The sequence below is a fragment of the Corvus brachyrhynchos genome, unplaced genomic scaffold (genome assembly GCF_000691975.1).
Source record: "Corvus brachyrhynchos isolate BGI_N302 unplaced genomic scaffold, ASM69197v1 scaffold94, whole genome shotgun sequence".
Classification (NCBI taxonomy): Eukaryota; Metazoa; Chordata; class Aves; order Passeriformes; family Corvidae; genus Corvus; species Corvus brachyrhynchos.
The window spans coordinates 7,183,492-7,205,237 of NW_008238330.1; the positions used below are offsets into that span (position 1 = coordinate 7,183,492).

General features: G+C 40.8%; 1 protein-coding gene across 1 annotated transcript; it reads left to right on the forward strand.

The window, feature by feature from the left end:
• Positions 1–2,200: 2,200 nt before the first annotated feature.
• On the forward strand, positions 2,201–21,475 carry KIAA0895 (KIAA0895 ortholog; the record flags this gene model as incomplete). The annotated part of the gene is made up of 6 exons (XM_017734450.1): positions 2,201–2,956; positions 9,876–10,019; positions 12,100–12,232; positions 13,435–13,740; positions 14,240–14,337; positions 18,315–21,475. Coding segments are annotated over 6 exons (1,599 nt in total), but the record flags the coding sequence as incomplete, so codon positions are not given.
• Between the last annotated feature and the right edge of the window lie 271 nt (positions 21,476–21,746).

Consider the following 21,746-nt stretch of genomic DNA (forward strand, 5'->3'; position numbering starts at 1 on the left):
TTGACACAAGCATTGGGGGAGGGAATAGGTGGTTTAAGGTCATTTTGAGTTGTTTCCTTGAATTCAGTTTCCATTTTTTTCTTTTCTATTTGTCACTTCGTAGATACATGTGTGGTATTAGTTCAAATTATTCCATTATAGCAGCAATTTAAGGCTTCTATATTCTTTGTGGCTTTTAGAAGTTGATTAGTTGGAGAAGGTTGTGTTGGAGAAGGTGAAGTGTTAATGCCTCTAGTGTGATGTTATTTCTTTGGCTATATTTTAAGAAGTAGCTGTATAATTTCCAATTTCAATTTTGTCTACCTAAGCAAAGTCATGTGCTCAGAAATTGAATATGTGTTCAGACATTCTGGAAACCTTAGTTTTCATTTACCCTTCTTAAAAGTAAGGATTCACATACTGTAATAGTTGATACAAGTCTGAAGTCAGTCTCAAATACTTGCCAAGAAATATGAGAGTGGTCATCCTATTCTGTTGTCCAAAAAATGTATCTCTCTTATGTATTTAGTTTGATGTTGTTCTCCTTGTGATGGGGAGCTGTGGTTTCTCACCACGACAGCTCATGGGAAAGCAAGATAAGCCATGTAGGCAGGTTGTCATGTATGTGATGAGAATGATCTGACAGAATTTGAACAGGAATGCCAAGGAGCACGTTCTGTGCCAAGCATAGAAAGGGGATTCACAAACTTACCATGGAAGAAAACTGAGTTTCCACAGGATACACATGCTTTAGTGAAAGAGAATAATCTAATGCTTCTATCTCTCTTCTTTCCAGTGGAGGAAACACTCAGGCTGCAGATCACCCTTCATATGTTCATGCAAATAGGACCTCTAGTCTGTTTTTAGGACAGGGTGTTCGGGAGAACTGAAGAGCACAGGTTGACATGGAACTGACAGAGGTCCAACAGCATGAAATGCGTTGGCATAGTGCTTACATTGGGAGCAAAACCTAATTTTACTGTGAAAATAAAGCTGGAATTAAGCCACTGTGGATTTTTTCCCTGCCTTGGAGGCATTTTAATGATCTCTTGCTAGTGTTCCATTCAGAGTATAATTACTGTATGTAAAGCAATTACTGCTCAGCTATGTATAACTGTGGGATGATGCTCAAATGCCTTTTGCAGGCTTTAATCATGCTCCAGCCACATCTCCTCTTCCACAAATCCTTTTGTTTTAGGTACAGAAATAGGAAACATTTCTCGGTGACACGATATATTTGTACCTGTAGTCTCAGCTCACCTACTGTTCTAGGAGGAACTGGCTGTCAAGAGGAGGGGATGGTTAGAACCAGTGAAGCGAGGTCGCGTCTCTCTAACAAGGCAGCGCAAATGTTAAATGCAGTTTTAATCCTCAATGACTTTTCCGTGCAGCTGCTCTGCACCAGGGACCAGTCTCCCCTGAAGGCTATGCCAGGGGTCAGAGCAAGAAAGGAGGGTTCACTCATTAAAGAAACTTTGTTTGCTTCTTGCATTCATTTTAGTTTACAGTGTTTCTTCTAAAGTGTTTTTTTTTAAAGCCAGCAGTTATTGTAGAACAACTTTGATTAGATGAAATAACCAGTGTGGTCTTAAGGGTTTTCAGGAGTGTAACTAGCTGATCTCTCTTCTCTCTCCTCTTCAAACACAGCTTACTGTCTGTTTTAAGACTGAACACGTGAAACCGAAGTCTTTTAAACATATATTACTATCCATACGCTGTTGTAAATTGTTCACTGTGGCTGGCCCTTTCCAATGTTCTCACCCTTTTCTGAGAGTAAATTCTGTGAATCAGATTTTGCAGATGAGATCACACCAGACTGCTTGTATTGCAGCACAGATCCCTGTGGGACTTCACTGTAAACACTGCTCACATGCTCCTATACAGTTTCCCATGTTTTAAGTTATTCTTTATGCATACAGAAAGCCTTCCGTGCATGATAAAGATCAATCAGCTCAAAACTATACATTTTCTAATGTAGTAGTAAATGCTCGTGAAGCCCTGCAGAGTCTTTTTTTAAACAACTTAGTTCTTAGCTGCCAGCAATGTAGTTATGCATGGAGATGCAAGCATAAAATATTTGTATAGCTGGACCTTACAAGTCCCAGTCTAGTTGTTCAAAAGTGATATACACACTCAGTTCTCCCTTATGCCTAGAAGTCAAGATTAGTGTAATGTGACTGCAGTTAAGACATTTTGTGTTTCCTTTATGTTGTAGCTTTGAGTCCTTAAGATTAGTATCCCTGTGAAAATCAAGTTTGTCCTCATTTTTTTTCTTTTTTTCCCCCTAAATACAGAAAAACTTCACTGGCCTAAGACAGAGCTTTCTAGGAAATCACTCCTGAGTCTGGAAGTTCATAAGCTGAACATTAATAATGAAAACAGCCTCCAGCATCCACCTTCTGGGATCCTTAAGGACATTTTCACAACAGGAACCAGTAGCTACAACGTCCTTCTGCAGAGCAAAGAGGAGAAGAAACACCACACACAAAAGCAGTCATCCGCCCACCACAAGAAACACAGGAAAACCACCCGGTGTTCGTCCACCTCGCGGGGCAGCGAGCACCGCAGAATCAAGGTGCCGCTGCCCTTGCTGGGCGGCGGGTGGTGCTGCCCTGGCCGGCAGCCGCCCCTCCTGGTCACTGGCCCCGGGGCCACCAGCGTGAGGTTTGCCGGCGGCGCCTCGGCCGCAGGGAGCGCCGCGGGGCTGCCCCCGCGGCCCAGAAGTCGAACTAAAAAGCATTCTAATCTGACAAAGCCAAAGCAATCCCAGTCCTCAAAAAGCCACGGGAAGGAAGGCGATGCCTCTGGCCAAAAACTCTGCTTACTGACTGCAATCAAGCCCTCCAATGTGGAGAAAGAGAAGGTTAAATTTTTCAACTCAGATTTCACGTACAATCCTCAATTTCAGTATGAAAACCCTGCTCTGCCAAATGTGTTAGCTAAGCACAGCCATGCATCTGACAGATTTCTTAAACAGGTATAGTTACTTCTTTTTCTCCCTCCTTTTCCACTGATTATTTTTTCCTATACCTACATGATACTTGGCTTTGTTTATAGCAAGTAATTCCTCCTTATCATTCTCCCCTGCTGTTTTAAAAATGCATCAAAGATGAGAATGCTCTAGTAGAACTGAAATAAAATCATTCATTCTCCCCTGCTGTTTTAAAAATGCATCAAAGATGAGAATGCACTAGTAGAACTGAAATAAAATCTTTTTTATTAAAAAAATTTAAGCTTTCCTAAAATTTCCTAAAATTTACAGGATTTCAAAGGCATGGTTCCTTCTAAATGGGTTTACATGAAGCATAATTTAAATCAAGAAAGCTTTTTAGGCAAAGAAGCAGAGTCCAGTACAGGAAAAATACAGTGCCTAAACAGGCAGAGGAAAAAGGCAGCACAGAAATCCTGCCAATCCTCTAGGTGATGCAGGGATTGGGAGGGGATAGCAATTATTTGAGGTCATCGTTATTGAATAAGCATATGTTGATGTTCCTTGTTTTAATCAACTTTGAAAGGGTATTTGAATATACATTAGACTCAATCAAGCAACAGCCAAATTCCATTCCAGAGAGAGGTAAATTTTAAGAAGACAATTTTGGTTTTTCACAACATGCAGCCATGCTGATAATATAGCTACAGACATTCCCATTCTGTGTAACTGCCTTGGCTTCCTGTCTGAGTTACAAAAAAACCTCAACAGTGACAAAAGCCTTACTTTCAACTTTGACCTAAGTGACAAAACCCAGTGCTTACCTATATAGTAGCAGAAGCAGTATTCTTCCCACTTTTGCTATTTTTAAATGGTTTAGAGGATTTTTTATTTTAGAATGGTTTAGATCTTATTTAAGTTTGACAAGCTTTTCTAAACAGAGAACTCTGCTTTTCTAAACTCTCATGTTTTCAAGTGGTACTTAACTTGGGAAGACATCCTGCCTTTACATGAGTTTGACTTCTTTGTGATATGAATATTTCACTTAAAACTAAAATTCCTGGCAGAAAAGATATGTGAATTAAAAGGACTAGGGATTTTAAGAACTGATTCCTGACTTGTGAACAGGCTGACTTTTTTTTCTTTTTCTAAATCCAAGAATGCACAGAAGTGTTATTGCCCATTACTTCATTGTATTGATACTCTCCGTTTTCACATTGAAAATATCTGCATATTTTGACAACTCAGCTTCTGGGTTTTCATTAAAAATTTATTTTCTTTATGAGAAAAGAGAACAGCTGTTCTATTCTTAAAATATTCTTCCATACTTCTAAACAACGAACTAAATTGTAATGACATCAAATAAAACTGCTCCTTGACTAGAGCTTTTTAATAGGCTTTCCTATGATTTTTTTAGCAATATTAGCAACATAGATGACAGCAAATCAACAGCTACTTATTTGACAAGCCAAATTTAATACACATGATCCCTTTCAGTGTGGGCTAGCAGAGCCTTAAAAGTCCTTTTATGCATGATGATTTTCTGGAGCAAGGCTGTCTTTGGTTTACCCTTCTTTTAACAAAAACCCCTAAGCCTAAATACTGAATATTTTAATAATGAATGATTCCTTAATATTATTCTGATTTGTAACTCTACCTTTTTTTCCTGTCCATAAAAAGTATGGGAAAAATAAAGGCTTTGTAACAACTTTATAAAAGGCAATAAAGGATTTAATATTCAATGAAGTATGGTATTTCTAACAATTAACAAGGAAGATGTAAATTGTTTCACAAGACTGTTTGAGTCACTAGAAAAGCATGTATTCAAAGTTTAGCTCCTAAAAATACCAAACAAAAATACCTTGCACTTAAAAACGCCCAAACCAGCAGCTTTAACACAGCTCCAAGCCCAGCAGGTGTCACTCTCTCTCTTTTATCTACAACTAGCTTTAGAAATTTTCATCTCCACGCAAATTTGAATTTAATTTCATGCAAATTTACTATCCAGAAAAAGCAGCATTAATCAAAATTTTAATCAGCAAGTATTGTAGGAGCACTTGCTTTTTCTTCATTTCTATTTTTTTTTCCACAAGGATTTTACTTGTCAGAAGAAACACGTAGGTATCTTAAAGGAAGTTAAGTTCAGAAAGGATGACTGCAGTTGCAAAAAAAGTACTCACAGTATCAAGAGCTGGGTCTGCAGTAAAAAAACCACAACTGTGTGTAGTCATCCTTTTTGCTACAAAAAGGATCAATTCAGTTTTGTTGGGGTTTTTTGAAACATTTTTGGCTTCTGTTTATTGCTCCACTTATTTTAGAAAGCCTTGGTATCTGTGAACAGAATTATTCCTATTTTTTTCTACAAAAGGTGCTCATGGCAGCTGACACTTGCTCTTTTAGGAGTAAAAAGCTGTAAACCCAGCTCTTACTGACTGAACCCACCATTTTTATAGGGGGCTTTTAGGATGCTTAAGTGAAATGAGCTCAAAACCTGACATTTCAGAATTTTAGAGAATTTTTCAGTCATGTCAAAAATATTTTTACCCACAGCTGTGCATAGCCTGCTAGGACATTAAAACAGATTGTGTTTACTTATTACCCTTTCTGCATTTGTGCATGTCTGTGAAATTGGTTAATATAGTGTTACTGAAATATGTCTGGAAGACAAACCGCACTCTGCCCCATTTATTTATTTTTTTAAAGGCAAAGAGCGCTGAGGGTTTGCAAACCACTAACTCAGCAATGCTGCAGTGGGGAACACACAGGCTTGTGAGCACCCACTTTACCCCATGCTTCTACTTAACTCAAAGCTTCTAAACCTTGGGCACAGTCCAACACTTTTATTGATTGACTTTTCACAGACATAGAGAAAACATTTTTGAGTTATTCATACATTTGAAAAATGCTAATTTTAGTGTCTTTCTTCTCGTACTTTACTCTGTTTGTTTCTCTCTTTCTACTTTGTGATATTTTCTTCATAATAAGGTTTTTCATGAGTCACACAATATGTGCCTTTAGGGAAATAAACTTGAGAATAGAACGTAGCATGCAGATTTGCACTTTTCACATTGATTAACGTATCTGATATTACCGAAGTTAATTCTCTTATCACCGTGTTTCAAGGTCACTGCAGCAACTGTGTGCTCTAAAAGTTTTCCGGCTCAAACTACTTGTCCTTCACTTCAGTTTCTTAACACTCAAAGTGTTTGTTATTTTTACTCAGATGCTAGAGGTGGCAATACTTGCTTAGAAGTAGTTGTTCCCAGTGTTTGCAGACCAGATGAACTTAGCAGTTGCAATTTGCTGAACCAAATCAGCAAGTTGCAATTTTAGGTAACCTGTTTCTTTGAATTGTACAAGGCAGCAAGAATTCTATTTCTACATATGTTAAAAAAAAACCCAACAAAAAACCCCCAACCATTTTGTTGAATGAGTGATCCCCCCATGAAAGAGTTATACATCCTCTTCCCTTGTACTCATAAGAGTATAGCAGTTTTGGCTTAATAAATTAACCAGTTATGCCACATTGCAAGTGTTTGTGTGACACCTTTTAAGGCAGTAATACAAGTAGCCTACAATTAGCAAATTTATCAGATGTTGGGAAGGAATTTAGGTGGAGCTGGAGGGCTAAACAACATGGGATTCAACACTGAGTAATCCCTTGCTGTGTCCAAGTGATGTCACAGCTTAGGCATGTGGAAGATTCAAGAACGTGACACTGTCTGTAAAAACCACTTAATTGTAAACCACTTCATTCTCCACTAGCAACAAATTCCCTTCTTAACCAGGATTTATAGATAGGGTGTGCTAATACATAACACAAAGCATATCAGGCCATCCAAGTGGCTTAAGTTCTCAGGGTCTGACACAAACTTCTCTCTTCCCCTAGAGGAGACTATAGATCACTTCTCGTGGTACCACAGTAGGAAGATAGGTTTCAGAACACAGTCTTGTACAAAATCCCAGTGAGTATTAACTTTTAATTCTTTACAAAGTAATTAAAAATTTTTTAATTAAAAATATTTCTACCAGCTCTAAATTACCTTAAAGTGATCTTTGTACCACTAAGAACAAGCATGCAAAAGAAAAGCCCCTACAAACACTGAATAAAACTCAAAATACTACAGCCTGAGTGGACTAGCCTCAAAAATCTGCACTTATCTTCCTCCCTTCATTCCTCTTGACCCAAACAGCCACCATTTTATGGCTGTTGATTAAACTATCAAGCTCAATCTTGTACTTCTTAGTGTTCTTCTTACCTAATGATGCACCCTGGACACTTCTTCCCCCCCAGCAGATAAGTTATGCAGGAAGAAGACCGATGGTGTGCATCTGCCTTGTCTGTCTTACAAATCTCAGCAGAGACTGAAACCCTTTTGCAGCAGAGCTGCTTCTGAATGTATGAGCTGACTGAAATAGGGGGCTGACTCCTAGATCACTGAGCCCCTTCTCTGACTTGCTTGCCTCACACTCCTCAGGAGAAGTCTCATCAGTACATATTTCTACAATAATTCTCAAGTAACTGTGTTGCTGACCATGGGTGACTTGGGATTCAGAGACCTGCTTGGCTGTAAATAATTTGTTTTAAAAAGCCAACACCACCATAACCTAAACCAGTCAATTAAACAGGCTTGCCTTGTTCTTGTTAGCGCTTCTGAGTTATTGCTTTCTTGAGCATCAGGGGAGTTTGCTGTGCAGGGGGGCTTGTCTTGGGACTGCTACTTCTTTTGGCACTCTTTAGTAGTGATCAGAGGGATAGGCAGACCTTTAGGTAAGATTGAAAAGAACAGGAATTATTACTCCTAACCTGTAACCTGGTACAGCCACATAGTTCTTCTTTTCTTCCATTTTTTTAGCTGTTGCTGAAGAGTTTCCAGTTTAGCTTTAGGAACTGCAGCAGTACCAGTGTTCTGCTGGCCTGGAGGCTGGAAAATAAGCTCACAGTTGGATGCTGCACTAGGCAGCAGCTGGCATGCTGGTCTGGATTTTCCCCTTTCCCATCAAGTTCTTGCAACACCTGACTGAGTCATCTCACCTTGGAGACAAGTGCAGAACCCCAAATTAAGGGCTTGGTGTTGTAGTCAGTGCCTGGAAACCAAACATTTCCCAAATCTTTTCCCCCCAGGGACCACTCCCAACTGGGATGGTTGTGGCAGTAAGTGTCAACACCAGGAACGTCACTGGGGATGGGGCTCCTCTCAGTGCCAGGGCCATCTGCCACTCCCCAGAGATTTGTGTGTGAGAGATGGCTCTCCCTGTTGTTTCAGTGCTTCCAGAGCCACACCTGCCCACTTGGAAAGAATTTTTGGGACTTTTTTCTGTTTCACTTGAAACAGAGTCAAGAGAAAAGGTGATAGGGGTGAGCACCCTTCTTAGTAATTTCTGAATATCTGTTCAGCAATGAGGAGGCTTAAACTTAATGACTTTCTCAGTATGCAGGAGTTCAAACTTGCAACACCTATCTGGATATGGCTGGAATGCCAGGATATGGGTTACCTAGCATGGCACATAAAGAAGTTTCCCCTTGAAGCTGTGAACTCTATCAGGTTGAGGTAGGAGAGGCCAGAGTGGGTATGTACTTTTTCAGGAGGTCCTATGTCTGAAAACCTGCTGTTTGTATTGTGCTGTTGATTCAAGTGTCTCACAGCATTTTAGGGAAATCCTGAACAGCCCAGGAAGGTGCCTACAGGCAGGCAGGAAGAGCTAGAACTTGGGTCTCCACTCCAGGGAGTTTGCTGCTACAGCCAGCCAAGCAGGAGGTTTGATGTGTACTCAGTGCTTATTTTCTCACTGTTTTTTGTGATGAGATGGTTTTAGAAAACACCTGCACTCCAGCTAAGATAGGAGAGTCTTCTGGGATTTCATTTCAAATGAACTTAGGCATCCTAGAATTTGAGTGGGTACTTAGTGTTTAATCTTATAGACTTAATGGAAATTTAATATCAGCAAGTTGTGAGGACAAATTTCATGCTAGAAGATTGATTGAGAGATTACTTTTTCCAGAGTGAACAAATAAAGTTATTTATTTGTTCATAGAAATCTGATATACCAAACAACTAGTAGGTAACATAAATATCTTAAGGATCTGGCACCTGGCAAAGGAAACTGAAGAACTGTTACCATGAATTGTTCAGGCTGCTGGCTGAGGATAAAATTCCTGGGAAAGGGGTAGGAATATTTAGGTTATGGGCATCATGCTAAGCTTTGCACCTACAAGGGACTTCTTCTAGCAGCAATACATAAGAGAATCATTGATACCACTCTATTTATTTCATGAAATAGGCCTTAGTTTTGGGGGGTTATAAAGAATTACTGTGGTTTAAATGAAAAGTTTAAATGAAAGTTCTGTAAATAAAGTTCCTGCTCTCTCTCCTCCTTTCTGACACAGACACCCATGGTACAAGGGATACATTGTAAGGAGACATTTTTGGTAGAAGTATTATCATTAAAAATATTGTTACACATCTGCTTAATCATGGTTCATGAATCATGTTCCTAAATTAGAAAATGCCAAGAAATTAAGCAAGATGACAGTAATAGTTGATCTTTTTCAAATTATTTGGAAAAACATAAAAAGAAACATGCTGTCAAACTGCAAATGTCCTGGAGACCTGTTATGTCTGTTTTACAAGGCAGTTGTGCAACATTGCCAAAATTAAAGAGAAAATTGGTACTATTTCACTGGACTGATAATCATCTAATCATCACGCTGGCGTATGTGGGTCTGAGTTGATCTGAACCTTTTTTCAGTACTTTGGCATTAATGTACGTCTGAAGATGGTATAAATTCATTGCAGAGTGTGTCAGCATGTATTAAATGAGTACAGCCTGATAGTGACTGCCAATGAGTTAAGAAAAGAAGGATTTTAAACTGAAAAAAAAAAGATTGAGAGGAGAGAAAGAATACACATGCCAGTCTGACATGGGGATCTTAGTGCGTTATTTGCTGTGCTTTTTCATTTCATAGTCCATTAATATTATGAAGCGGACATTGCAGAAATATGGAAGCTACGAAAAATTTGAACAGGCCACTGGAGGCAGCTTGCTGACCAAAAGTCGCATCTGGAATCACGTCAGGAAATACATGGTGAAAGAAGGCTGTCTTGGTGAGGTAAGGCATGGACATTACACATGGATGGACCCAAGAGACCCTCTGGGAGGCCTTTCCTCCCTAATTCCAAGAATTTTCCTTACATCATACTTTTCTCATGGCTATGCCCAGTCTAATGTTTGAACAATTGAAACGACACAAATTCATTGTGAATGCTTCAGTCATCTCTCTGAGCCTGTTTCCTGATTCATATATGCTTGTTCTTAAATTCGCTTCTTTTGGGAGTACCCGAGAACGACACCCTTCCTTCCCTCCTTTTTTCAGCTACTTGGAGACCAGCACATTTCCATTTATTCATCAGTTCTGCCATCCGTTCTCCTGTATCAAATTATTTACACCAAAGGAAAGAGTTAAGAAAAGGCCAAAAAAAATAAGCAGCAGCCCGAGAGAGTGATTTATAAGAAGCAACACAAATGAAAGTGACATAAGTGAATAAAAATGTCTGAAAGAGGTTGGCTTGTTGAGTTCATTTGAGTGCTGTTTTTTCCTGGCTTTAACCATCTAATTTTTTAGAGCCCTGTGAAAAAAACTTATTTTCTATATTCAGGATTTTAAAAGACCAGTTTGATGAAGTTACATGACATTGCTTGGAAAAGTCAGATGAAATTGAATGTATAAAAAAGGGATTGATCCAAATGAAATCACCAGATGACACAGTCAAAGACTTGGATGAGATCACTGGCAGTAAGCAAGAGGAGTCTGGAATAATGAAATAAAAATTAATTTCCCAGAAACTAGGTTTAATTGGTAAACATAATATTATTAGGAGAAACTGCTGAACTCATCACACATTTTTGCAAGATTATGATTTGACACTTGATAACCAGACTTTACCTGTGTTTCTAAGAGTGGGATTAATAAACTACAGTTTAGAGCAAGCAGAAAAAAATTCTATGTTTGGTGTGCTTCTATGTTTCCTGTGCTTCTATCTCCCTCTTCATTTTTGGCTTGGTTTGACTTCATGGAAGCTGGATCCTACACCCTCATCCAGCTGCCCATGTCCTTCTTAATGAAATGCTTTATTTTTCTGTGAAAATAGGGTTAATACAGGATAGTCTAAAATATGAAAATACTCCCTCTAGCTGAAGGGGTCTTAATAAAGCTAAGTGGCACCTGCCCTTTAAATCTAAATGCTTTGGGATTTACCTATTTTTCTTGCCTCTTAAATACAAGTTTTAGGGGACTGACTGTTTGCTGTTGAACTTAAAGCTGAATGGTCAGTTTTGAATACAGGGAAGTGTTGTATTCATACCTTTGATCCCTGGGTCCTTTTTTTTGGATCTAAAAAAAGTGATCTTTCTTTTAAGTACTCTCCCTTGTACTCTCCTGAGCAGTACTGTTTCTTTAGGCTTTACATGAAGAGGGTGCTTAATCTTCAAGAAAGAGAGTTTCACTTTTCCCTCTCAGTCACTTGTTTAAAAAGGCTTTTTGAAGATAAAATATATCAATATGCATTAGTTTCCTTCTCTCCCAGTTTTTGTTTTGATTACCAATTTTCCAAGAGAGAACAGGAAAGCAAGTGCTATATTGTTGTATAGAACGAAACAATACCAGTATTTCAATAATCTTACTAAGTCTGCATCATGTAACAGGAAAAAAGTACACAGTGCTTCCCCCTCTCATTCAAGTGGATTTAAAATTGCAACTGAAATGGTTTCAGACAGCTAATTATATAGATGCCTAGTCAATTCATGTGTGCTTACCTAGTATTTTTCTGTTCTCAGTAATACTAAGATAATTCAACCCAGTTCAAAAACTGTAATTTTCTCTAATTTATTCTGCATGCAATTGCTCCCTGCCCTCTGAGTCTAGTCAGTGTTGCCGTATTATATTTTTGAGTCTCATGTTGGTCTGGCTTCACCCTCAGCCACCCCACTGAGGTCTGAGGTTCTGTCCGTAGCACAGGTGAGTAGGATAAACTCAGCCAGCAGAGTCCCTCAAGTGATTGCTGATCGCAAGACAGAGTTATGGAGGGCAAGGGACCAAAGAGAAGTGAAATAATGGAAGGGCCAGAGGAAAAAGCAGGAACAGGAGCGAGAAGAGAGCTCCTTCAGCTCTACCTGAACTCTCTCCTTTTCAGATTGTGGTCCATCTCACGGAGGACCTGCTGTCGCGAGCCTCCATGACCGTGGTGAACGGCCGCCCCACTCTCACTATCAATGTCTCCACTGCGCGAGAGCACTGGCTGGAGGGGATGCTGAGGCACGAAATTGGTATGAGCACGACATCCCTTCTGCAGGCAAAGGGGAGTACTTGCATGCATTGTTACTTATTTCACAGTGATGGGCCAGGCACTGGACAGATACTGAAAGAGGGAACATCCCTATCCAAAGAACTCGTGCTGGAGGTGTGCTAAAGGGAAGGAGAAACCTTTTTATTACTGCAGCATGCAGTAAAAGGATTCCTAGGGTTCATGTACATTAGCATTTTAGGCCAGAGCAAGCTTTTGAAGTAAGCCTACCAGCTAGTTCCACTTACTGCACTGAGGTTCCCATGCCAAGGGAATCTTAGAGCAAGCAAAGAGTAATCCTTTCAGATGATGCTAGCCCAGAGGTTCTGCTCCAGGGCATACCTTCTGTGCTGTCACTGCTCAGGGACGTTTTGCTCACGAGAGCAATTTTTTTTTTTAACTACTCTGGAGTTAAAAAAAAACAAAAGAGGAAACAAAAATAGTGTGACCATTCAACTTTGGCTCCAGCCATGTCACTTTGCAAACCTGCTCCTGTCACGCTGCACTGCTTGCAAATGTAGGCATGCTTTAGCTATGAAGAATTTATCCAGTGATCCCTAAACTGGTGTAAAATTGCTTTGGTTTTGCATTACACAAGGCTGGCCCAGCCCTGTGGAAAATTTCTACAAATTTTTCAGTGCATCTGTTTTAATGAAACACGTAAAAAATGGATAAACTTGGCTAGTGCCTGAATATTAACTGAAGAATAAGCCTTGCAATTGCCTAGAACCACTGTTAGTCCCATTGTAAGGGACACAGCATCTTCCAAGGCTGCAGTAGTGCTGTTTAATCACCTTCAGGAGGCAATATTTCTGCCCTTTGACTTTGCTTTTCCTTCCTTCTGTTCCCTACTATGCCTATCCTATGCCAGAGACAATTCAGCTTGTAAGACACTTCTGAAAATTCCTTTCCACAGATTTAGAAAGTCAAGTTCTCCTGATAGTTGCATTCCTTAGGCATTTTCAAGAATTTCACTTGCAGTCAGCAGGTGAATATTTGCATGGTGTAAATATCTCTGACAAAATTATCTGTTGTAGACAAGGCTAAAGTTGTCACTTTCCCCAGTGCCCAGTCCTGCCAGCTCAGTGTTCTGAAATGGGTATCTCCTTATATATTTTATATTTTTTTGTTAATCATTGGATGCTACTGTTCTAGGTGCCAAATTCCTTTTATTTTTTTTTTCAGGAACTCACTACTTTCGGGGTTTTAACAACAACAGCCAGCCTTGGTGCAACCGGAATGGTCGTAGAAAACACGGGTTAAAACCAATCAACCCTACAGAAGAGGGGCTAGCGAGCATTCACAGCGTCCTGTTCCGCAAAGACCCTTTTCTTTGGAGAGCTGCCCTGCTCTACTACACAGTGTACCAGGCCAGCCAAATGTCCTTCAGTCAGCTTTTCCAGGACGTGGGGAAATTTGTCAAGGACCCCAATACTAGGTGGGATTACTGCGTACGGGCCAAGAGAGGGTGGACTGACACTTCACAACCAGGTGAGTTCCCTATTTGTCTCCTCTGGTTCTGTACTTCAGGGAGGCTTTCAGAACATGCACAGAGCTCCTTAATCATGTCACACAGTAAAACCTTTGCCAAAGGGAGAAATGAGACTGCACACTTTCTGAAACGGGGTCTCAGGAAAATAAGGCTGAAAATGCTCATGAGTGAGACCTTCAAGCTGAATCAGTAAAGGATTTTTTTTTTTAGTGGAAGTGGAATGTAAATGCAAAACTTTGAAAAAATCCATATTCACAGTTTGACCTGCTTTCTACAGATGTAATGTTGCCTGTGGTTATTCACAGGCACTATCTTCTGTGTTTGGTTTCTTTTACTGGCTAGTGGGTTTTGCCTTCTAGCTAGTTTTTGGAAAGGTTTTCAAAGTCAGGGATATAAATATCTAGTTTTTAAAAATAAAATTGTTCTGCTCTTAATGGCTTCTGAGAACATGCCTTGACCAAACAGTGATAGAGTGTAACGTATCTCCATTCCTTTCAGGCTGTTTCAATAAGGACCAGGTGTACTTGGATGGCATCCTCCGAATCCTGAGATACAGGGAGTCCATTGATTTCCATCTTCTGACAGCTCTTGGAAAGGTGACTGAACTCATTATTCCCAAGGGTACAGTTTTATTATTTCGGCAAGCCTGCCTGTAACAACCTATGAGTCATTGTGCTTGGTTTTACTTTGATCTAGAATTCTCTGCTCTGTATAGCACCTTCAATTACATTGTGCAAGTTGCAAGTATTTTGAAGTCCTAAAAATTTCTACCAGCTTGTCCTCATTCTTCACTTATCAGATTAAGATTTATGGTCATATTTCTCAGACTTTCCTCCCTTTATGGGTTACTACCTGACTTGAAGCACAACAGACTGCCTTGGCCAAACAAGACAGGTACTAGATAAGGTGGTGGTCCTACCAGAAAACAAAATGAACTATTTGACATTAATGCATCCCCCTTTCACCACAAAGAGTATTTCATCTCAAAGTTCTCTCACTGATGGCAGGTGTTTTTCAAAAATGAGGGTTTTTTTCCCCCAGAATAATGGTATTTCTACATTCACAGAACATATTTTCGGTCCATTCTAACTGTCATGGCTTGTTTGTTCTCCAAGTCATCCTAAGAAGTGCAGAAATTTTGTCACACTTCCTGAACCAAATCCTTGGGTTGCTAAGCTTTCACAGTTCATAAAGCAGGATTCATACTCACATAAACAGGGAGCCAAATTGACAGTGAGCTTGAATTTAGAGCTGGTATACCAACATTTCTGCCTACTTAGCAATCAATGGGTGATAAAGGGAAGTGGCATATTATGATAGGGGGTTTTGGTCCACATTTAAGTTTTCCCTTTACTGTCAGAAACATCCTTGTTGATAAGCAGGAGCTACTTAGGTAACCGAACCAAGTCAGGAAGCTTTGAAAATAAAATCACACTGTCAAATAAGCCTGCAACTTTCTCTCTGAAGTTTCGTTTTGCTTTAAGCTTGCTTAACTCCACACACACACTGTTCCTTTGCTGCTTTATGCCTGTCTCTCTTCAGGGAGTCTGCAGGATTGTCAGGCCACTTGAAAAACATACTAAGTCATTCCTCATAAAATTACAGATTGCACTATGATCCACATTGCATGGCTCCCACATTAGGGGGTCTACAAGCAATTTATTTCTAGCAGCATGATAATTTATAAGTGCTTGACTTTACAACTTCTAAAATCAAGGGATCTTAAAATGTATTCTGAATGTTTTTGCTTCAGACATCTGCAGTCAAGCTGGAAATTTGTGTATCAGAACAGTGTCAGCTCTCAGCATCACAGATTAGCTGAGGTCTGCAGAGACCCCTCAGCATCATCCAGTCCAACTTCCATGCTTAAGCAGTGTCAGCTAGAGCAGTTTGCCCTGGACCATGTCCATCTGGGCTTTGAATATCTCCACTGATGGTGACTCCACAATCCCTCTGTGTGGCCTGTGCCAGTGTTTTTCCACCCTCACTGTACAAAAGTGTTTTGTGTTCAGATGGAATTTTGGGCATTTTAACTGGAGCCCATTGCCTCTTGCCCTGTCAGTATGCGCTGGTGAGAAGAGCCCCATTCCCATGCCGTCAGGTGTTTATACACACTGACAAGATTCCCATGAGCTTTCTTTTCTCCAGGCTAAACAGTTCCAGCTCTCTCAGCCTTTCCTCACAGGAGAGATGCTCCAGTGCCTTAATCATCTTAGTGACCCTTCACTGGGCCCGCTCCAATATCTCCCTATAGTCTCATGAAAGAGACAAGTATAAAACTTGCACTGGGATCCAGCCTAGTGGTTTATCACCACTTTAAATGGGGGGATTTATTTGTTTTTTTTAGGGTGGAATAGGAGGATCAGGTTGTTCCAAAGGGAGTATTAAGCTTCGCTGGCACGTCCTCCAGGTCATGCCTTCCTGTTGCTTCTGACATTACTTACAGTGTAGAAGAGTGTGGTGTGGATACATGCAAGCTGTTCAACCTACCTAGAAGTGACTAAGGAAAACACTTGAAATGTGAGAAAAGATGCTTCTTAAAAGGAGCAGTTCTAAAACTTTGCAGGAAATAATCAAATGTGGGAAGCACTGCAGAACATCCATGCGGTGACTGCATGCAAGTAATACTGAAGAGAAACAGAATGCAGATATTGGGTGCACTTCAGTACAGCATAACTACCGCAGTTTTATAAAGTAAAGCAGCGCAATACCACCCACTATTGTGTTTCCCAAGAAACATATGAGCACAAGTAAGCACAAGTAAGCCTGTTTTAGCCTCAGAGTTTTTTATCTAGTGCAATGACTATTTACGTGTGGTAAAGAAAACAACCCATTTCCACAATAGGATGAGATTATGTTTTTGATCTCCTCAGGATGTCAACTTTGGTCATTGTTTACCAATTGCAAGGACTGGGGAAATGCATCCCATTGAAACCATACCTCAGATTACAGATATATATTTCTTGTTTGCAGCAGGAACAGAAACCTCTGAACATAAATATGAGGGGGGAAGGATCCTTTTTCTTTCTTTAGGGAGGAAAAGAGGTAGAATTTAATTGCATGTGGTGCTATGTCTCCAGACTGAAAGGAGATGATTTGGTTTTGTACAGCTCCTCTGTATCCACTTCTAAGTAAGTTAATTAGGTGTAATGCCACATGATTTCAATCAGCAGTAGCTTAGTGACTTGAATAAGCCTAGGCATAGGTGTATATTTGTTTCTTTATTGGGTGCATCTTGTCCTTGCAACTAGAAAAGCACACTTGTGTACGCAGATGCAAATTGATTTTCTTTGTGGACTTTGCTCCAATTATCATCGCTGAGATACGCACCTGTCTCTATGGATCAGGTTTAGCATCTGGATTACACTGTCCTGTCTTTCCAGAAAGCCCTTCCATGCCCCTTGCACATTGCTGAATCCTTCATGTGCACTTTAAATGCTGCTGAATAGAAACCATCACCTGCCAAGAGGGCAAGCTGCCTCCAGGGAAGCCAGACTGTGCAGGGCTCAGCTCCTTAGAAGAAACATGGGTCAAAAAGGTTGGAAGGAGCCGGCTCCACTCAAGCCACCTGGCACAAACCTCCTGTGAAGAAATAGAACGTGCCAGTTAATAAGCACAGCAAGGCTGGTGGGCTTTGCCAGTGCATATGCTGCTGTCTGCAGGGTGCCCAGAACACACAGCTTGGAGACAAAGTGACAACCACACAAATTTCATCACACTGGACAGCTCCCCAAGGAGTCCTGTTCTGCGCTTCCATGGCAGCTTGTGCCGAGCCAAAGCATTCATCCTTTCTGGACTATCATTCATGAGCTACTGCAATTAGAAGTCCTAGCTTTTAGAATCATAAGACTATGAAGATAAAAATATCCATTTTCCTTAGAAAAAAAAGCTATCAGGTCCTGTAATAGCTGGAAAATGAGAGTTCGGCACCCATACCCAGAGGGCTCTGGTGCCATGAGGCAAACCCAGTCTCCAGCCTGCTACTGAATGGGGAAAACAAAAAAAAAACCCTAAAATTGGGATGCTTAGGTATTGTTCATGTAGTTAGTTAGTAGAGATGCATTTTCATTTAGCTGTGCATAAGCACATTTACTAGTGAAAATGAAACAGCAGAGTTCAGGTCAGCTGGCACTATGCATTTCCCAAAGTCTGCTTCCTGTGCCATGCCTATTCTGCACTCCCTTTCTAGTTCCTTAGTCTTTTGCACAGTATTGTTTCTATTCTCATGTAAATCTTTCTGCCTTGTTGAGAAGACATTCCAGGACTTACATGTGCTCCATTCTTTCCCTCTCTATTCCTGCAGCTGCTGTAGATGATTCTCATTCACATTCCTACAAGTCTGTTTACTGAGGGAATCAAAAGCACAATCAGGAATTATGAAGGCATTTGCTGAAATTACACTTTTTTTGCATCTTTCACTGAAGCAGACAGTTGCTCATGTTTTGAAAGACTTCTCCAAGATTTTAAATTTCCCTGCTCTGAAATATTTTCTCATTTACAGGAGAGAATTTATAGCAGCAGCAGAGAAGCAACGGGACTGTACTGCTAAATTGACCCATGTCCTTCCTTACAGATCTCATATGAGGATGTGGATCGCCTGAAAGGATTAGCTGTGATTGAAAACATGAGGGTGCCACACTTCTTGCAAGACCATGCCCGGTACATGGAACACTTGAAAAAGATCATGGAAGTCAATGAGCTGACTGATGAGGAGCTCCAGGATCTCATAAATTAACAGTATTAGACCACTATTCACTTACTGTGCAACAATGTAGAGCTGAACTTCCCAGAGCTTGCAAGAAGGGACTTATGAGAGATGGGAGGGAAGAGTGGCCAGAATACGTGGAATTCAGAAAAAGCCCCTTTATGTCCTTCTGCATTGTGATTGTATACTGATTATTTTTAAAAGGGATTGTGCATTTTCGTAAAATTTGGCTTAGAAATTCCTCTGCAGTGATTTGTCCAATCATCTACTCTGTTTTGTATGCTTGGTATAGTGCTGAGTGCTGTCTCTTGTAATATATTGCCTTTTCCCACCCAGGTTCAGAGCTGGAGGAAAGGGGACAGAGGAGAAATTCCCCCTCAGTTCACTTTTGTTTGCCTTATCTTTGGTCATAGCTGTCATGGTTCATAGCAATAGAACTGGGGTAGACTATGCTGCACTGCTGTCTGCATAACTTTCCCATTTAGTCATCATTGCAATGAAAACAGAAAGTTTAAAAACAGTGCACAGAAGCAGGTCTTTGTGCCACAGCATCAAAGTCCATAATGTTACAAAAAGTTTCAGGGTTTTTTTTAAGGAGAGAATTATCATTTAAAAAAAAGAGAAAAAAAGGTAGGGGTTGCTGTTTTAATGACTGTAAACAGGTAGCAAAGCTTTCCCCTTCATTCCCATGAATTACACCATTCCACATCTTTATGTGTATAGTACATGTTTCAGGAAGCTGAATTCTGGGAATGGCCTCCCTCCTTTGAGAGCAAGCATAGTCTGTCTACAAAATTCAGCATGGTAGCATTTTGGAAGGAGGATTGAGCAAAACTGTGATTTCATGACCTATGGTTCAAAATAAATTCAGGAACACAGGGCCATGATCCAGCACAGCAGGCAACACTCACTTCTTCGTTGGGTCGCCTGAGCCTACAGAGGACCAGGTCACATTTTTGAGCAGTACCCCCACATTACAGCAAGCTTGAGCTTGCAGAGCTCATTTCAGAAACAAGATGTGACTGTTTCAGAAACAAGATGTGACTGGGGGAGAGAAGACGACTCTCAAGTGCCCTATTCCTGTGTTCCAACAGAAGTGCTGCACCACTCTGAACCATCTTTACCTCTGTTCTAACTACTGGTGCTATATCCAAGACAAAGGAGAGAAAGCTCCTTACAGCAAGGAGCTTTCTCTAGTCATATGATGAATAACTTAGATGATGCAGGAGGACTTACTACATAAACTACATTTTCTGATTCTGGAGTATTATGGAATTGCTGAGGCAAAGTATTTAAGTATTCTGACAAAGGGTTTTGTTTTAGTAGACAGCATTTTACTAGGGCTCCTCTGAACTCCTGGGAAGCAGCTGTGGTTGGAGAGGCTGGGCAGGAACTAGTGGGAGCCTTTGGACAGGGCTTCTGCCCCTTCTTACCCTGCTGCTTTGCCCACTGGTAACAGGCCTGGCATAGGTGAGTAGATGGAGCCAAGGCTTCCTCCACGCCATGTTTGCATGGACCTGAGCCACAGTATCCCCCCTCCCCTTATCCTGTTCTTCAATGAAACAAATGGAACCTTGTCTTACACCCAGGACATTACCAGACATTACAGTAAAATCTTGAGAACACATTTTCTGATCCATAGGAAAATCTGTGAGGAAAAACTGATGGTTGGCTAAGAAGTCTGAAGGTTTACGAATAATCCCATAAAAGCAGCTGCCTTTCAGATACTATTGCAGGTTGTTTGCAGTGGCTGGCCAATTGCTGCGAAAAAGAAAATGCATTCAACAAGCATAATTTACTAAATTTAGTTATTTTCAAGGCAGGGACTGAGAACTGCTTGCAGCAGCCTTAATTTTGTGTTGTCAGTATTGTTCAGGAGCTGAAAGCCTTTCAGCCTCTGTATGCTGTTTTCTCTCCTTCCCTCCTTCAGGCTGTCTAGTTTGATCACTGGGGACTTTGCCTGCCCAGCTTTGTTTTAGAGCTGTGCAGAGTACACACGGTGTTGCAGCAGCCTGACAGGAACCATTTGCAGTCAGTCATGCACACACATGCTCCAGGTTTTGGCTCCTTTGCCAGAAACAGCAAGAAAGCCACATGTGACTGAAGTCAAGCCAAGGATTACAGTCAAAAGCTGTCTTTGGAGTTAACTGGGCAGGGATCGTTTGAACTACACCATGGAAAAATCTGGCTCACTTTGCTGACCCTGGGGTATGCAAAAGGGACAGTCCTTGAAGAAAGGAACAATTTTGGACTGATTTTATTCTGACAGGAGAGATCCCTGCCTTTCTCCCATGACTTCTACATAAGCAAAGTGGTTTTCCTCCTCCCACAGTAGTAGCATCTTATAATCTAAATGCACACCCGTAATGTGTCCTCAAAACCAGGAGGCTGTGCCAGTCACTCTTTTACCACAAAATGCCATGCCTACAGGCCTGACTCTTTTACCACTCTGTAGCCCTAAACACTACTACAGGCCTTTTTGCTTTATTTGAAGACCTGCATCACCTTTTTTGCAAAGCAGTAGGTGCCATTAAACTTCCATTCTTCATTATTCTAGAAGTAGATTTGCCTGGTGCAAAGTTTGGAGTCTGGAAGTGGTCAGGATCAATATGTAGCAATAGGCGAAGCGATCAGCTTCTGTTTTTGGCATCAGACATGTCATTCCTCCTTCATAAAAGTGTTTCAAATTTTGAAGTGTAGCTTTTGTAAATTTTCCTGAATTTTTGTTTTTCACTGTGAAGAGGCTGGTTACTGAGTTGTGATACTGAAGTTCTGTGATAGTGTGGACAGCAGTGGTGAGCAGCAGTGAGCTCACGTCACTGCACGGTTTCATGGTGTCAGTGCTGTGTTGGCAGCCCTTCCTGGCTGGCTGGCTTGGTTGCTTTGCTGTGTATCTATGTCTTGCTATGTTATTCCTATACAGAAACCTGGTCAGCATTGGAAAAGCCTCCCCGTTTCACCAGACCAATTTTGAAAGGCATTTTATACAACTTTTACAAATAAAGACAAAATAATGACAGATGAGAGTACTGAAGTGTTACATCCTGTTGTGTGAGGGGGTTACTCTCTCCAATGGCCTCGGCTCTACAGCAACTTGGACATGCTATGTTGTGTACAGAAGAGGTGCCTTTCTGACACTGTTTTCAAAAACATCACTTAGGGTTGGAGTCACAAAAGGCCTGTTGAAGTCTTACACTGGGTATGGCTCTCCCTGCTCAGTCAGAAGGCCTGGCTGCTCATGAGGAAATTATCTTCCTTTTTTCTAGGATATGGTCTGAGGCAGCGTTGGAGCCTCTTTGC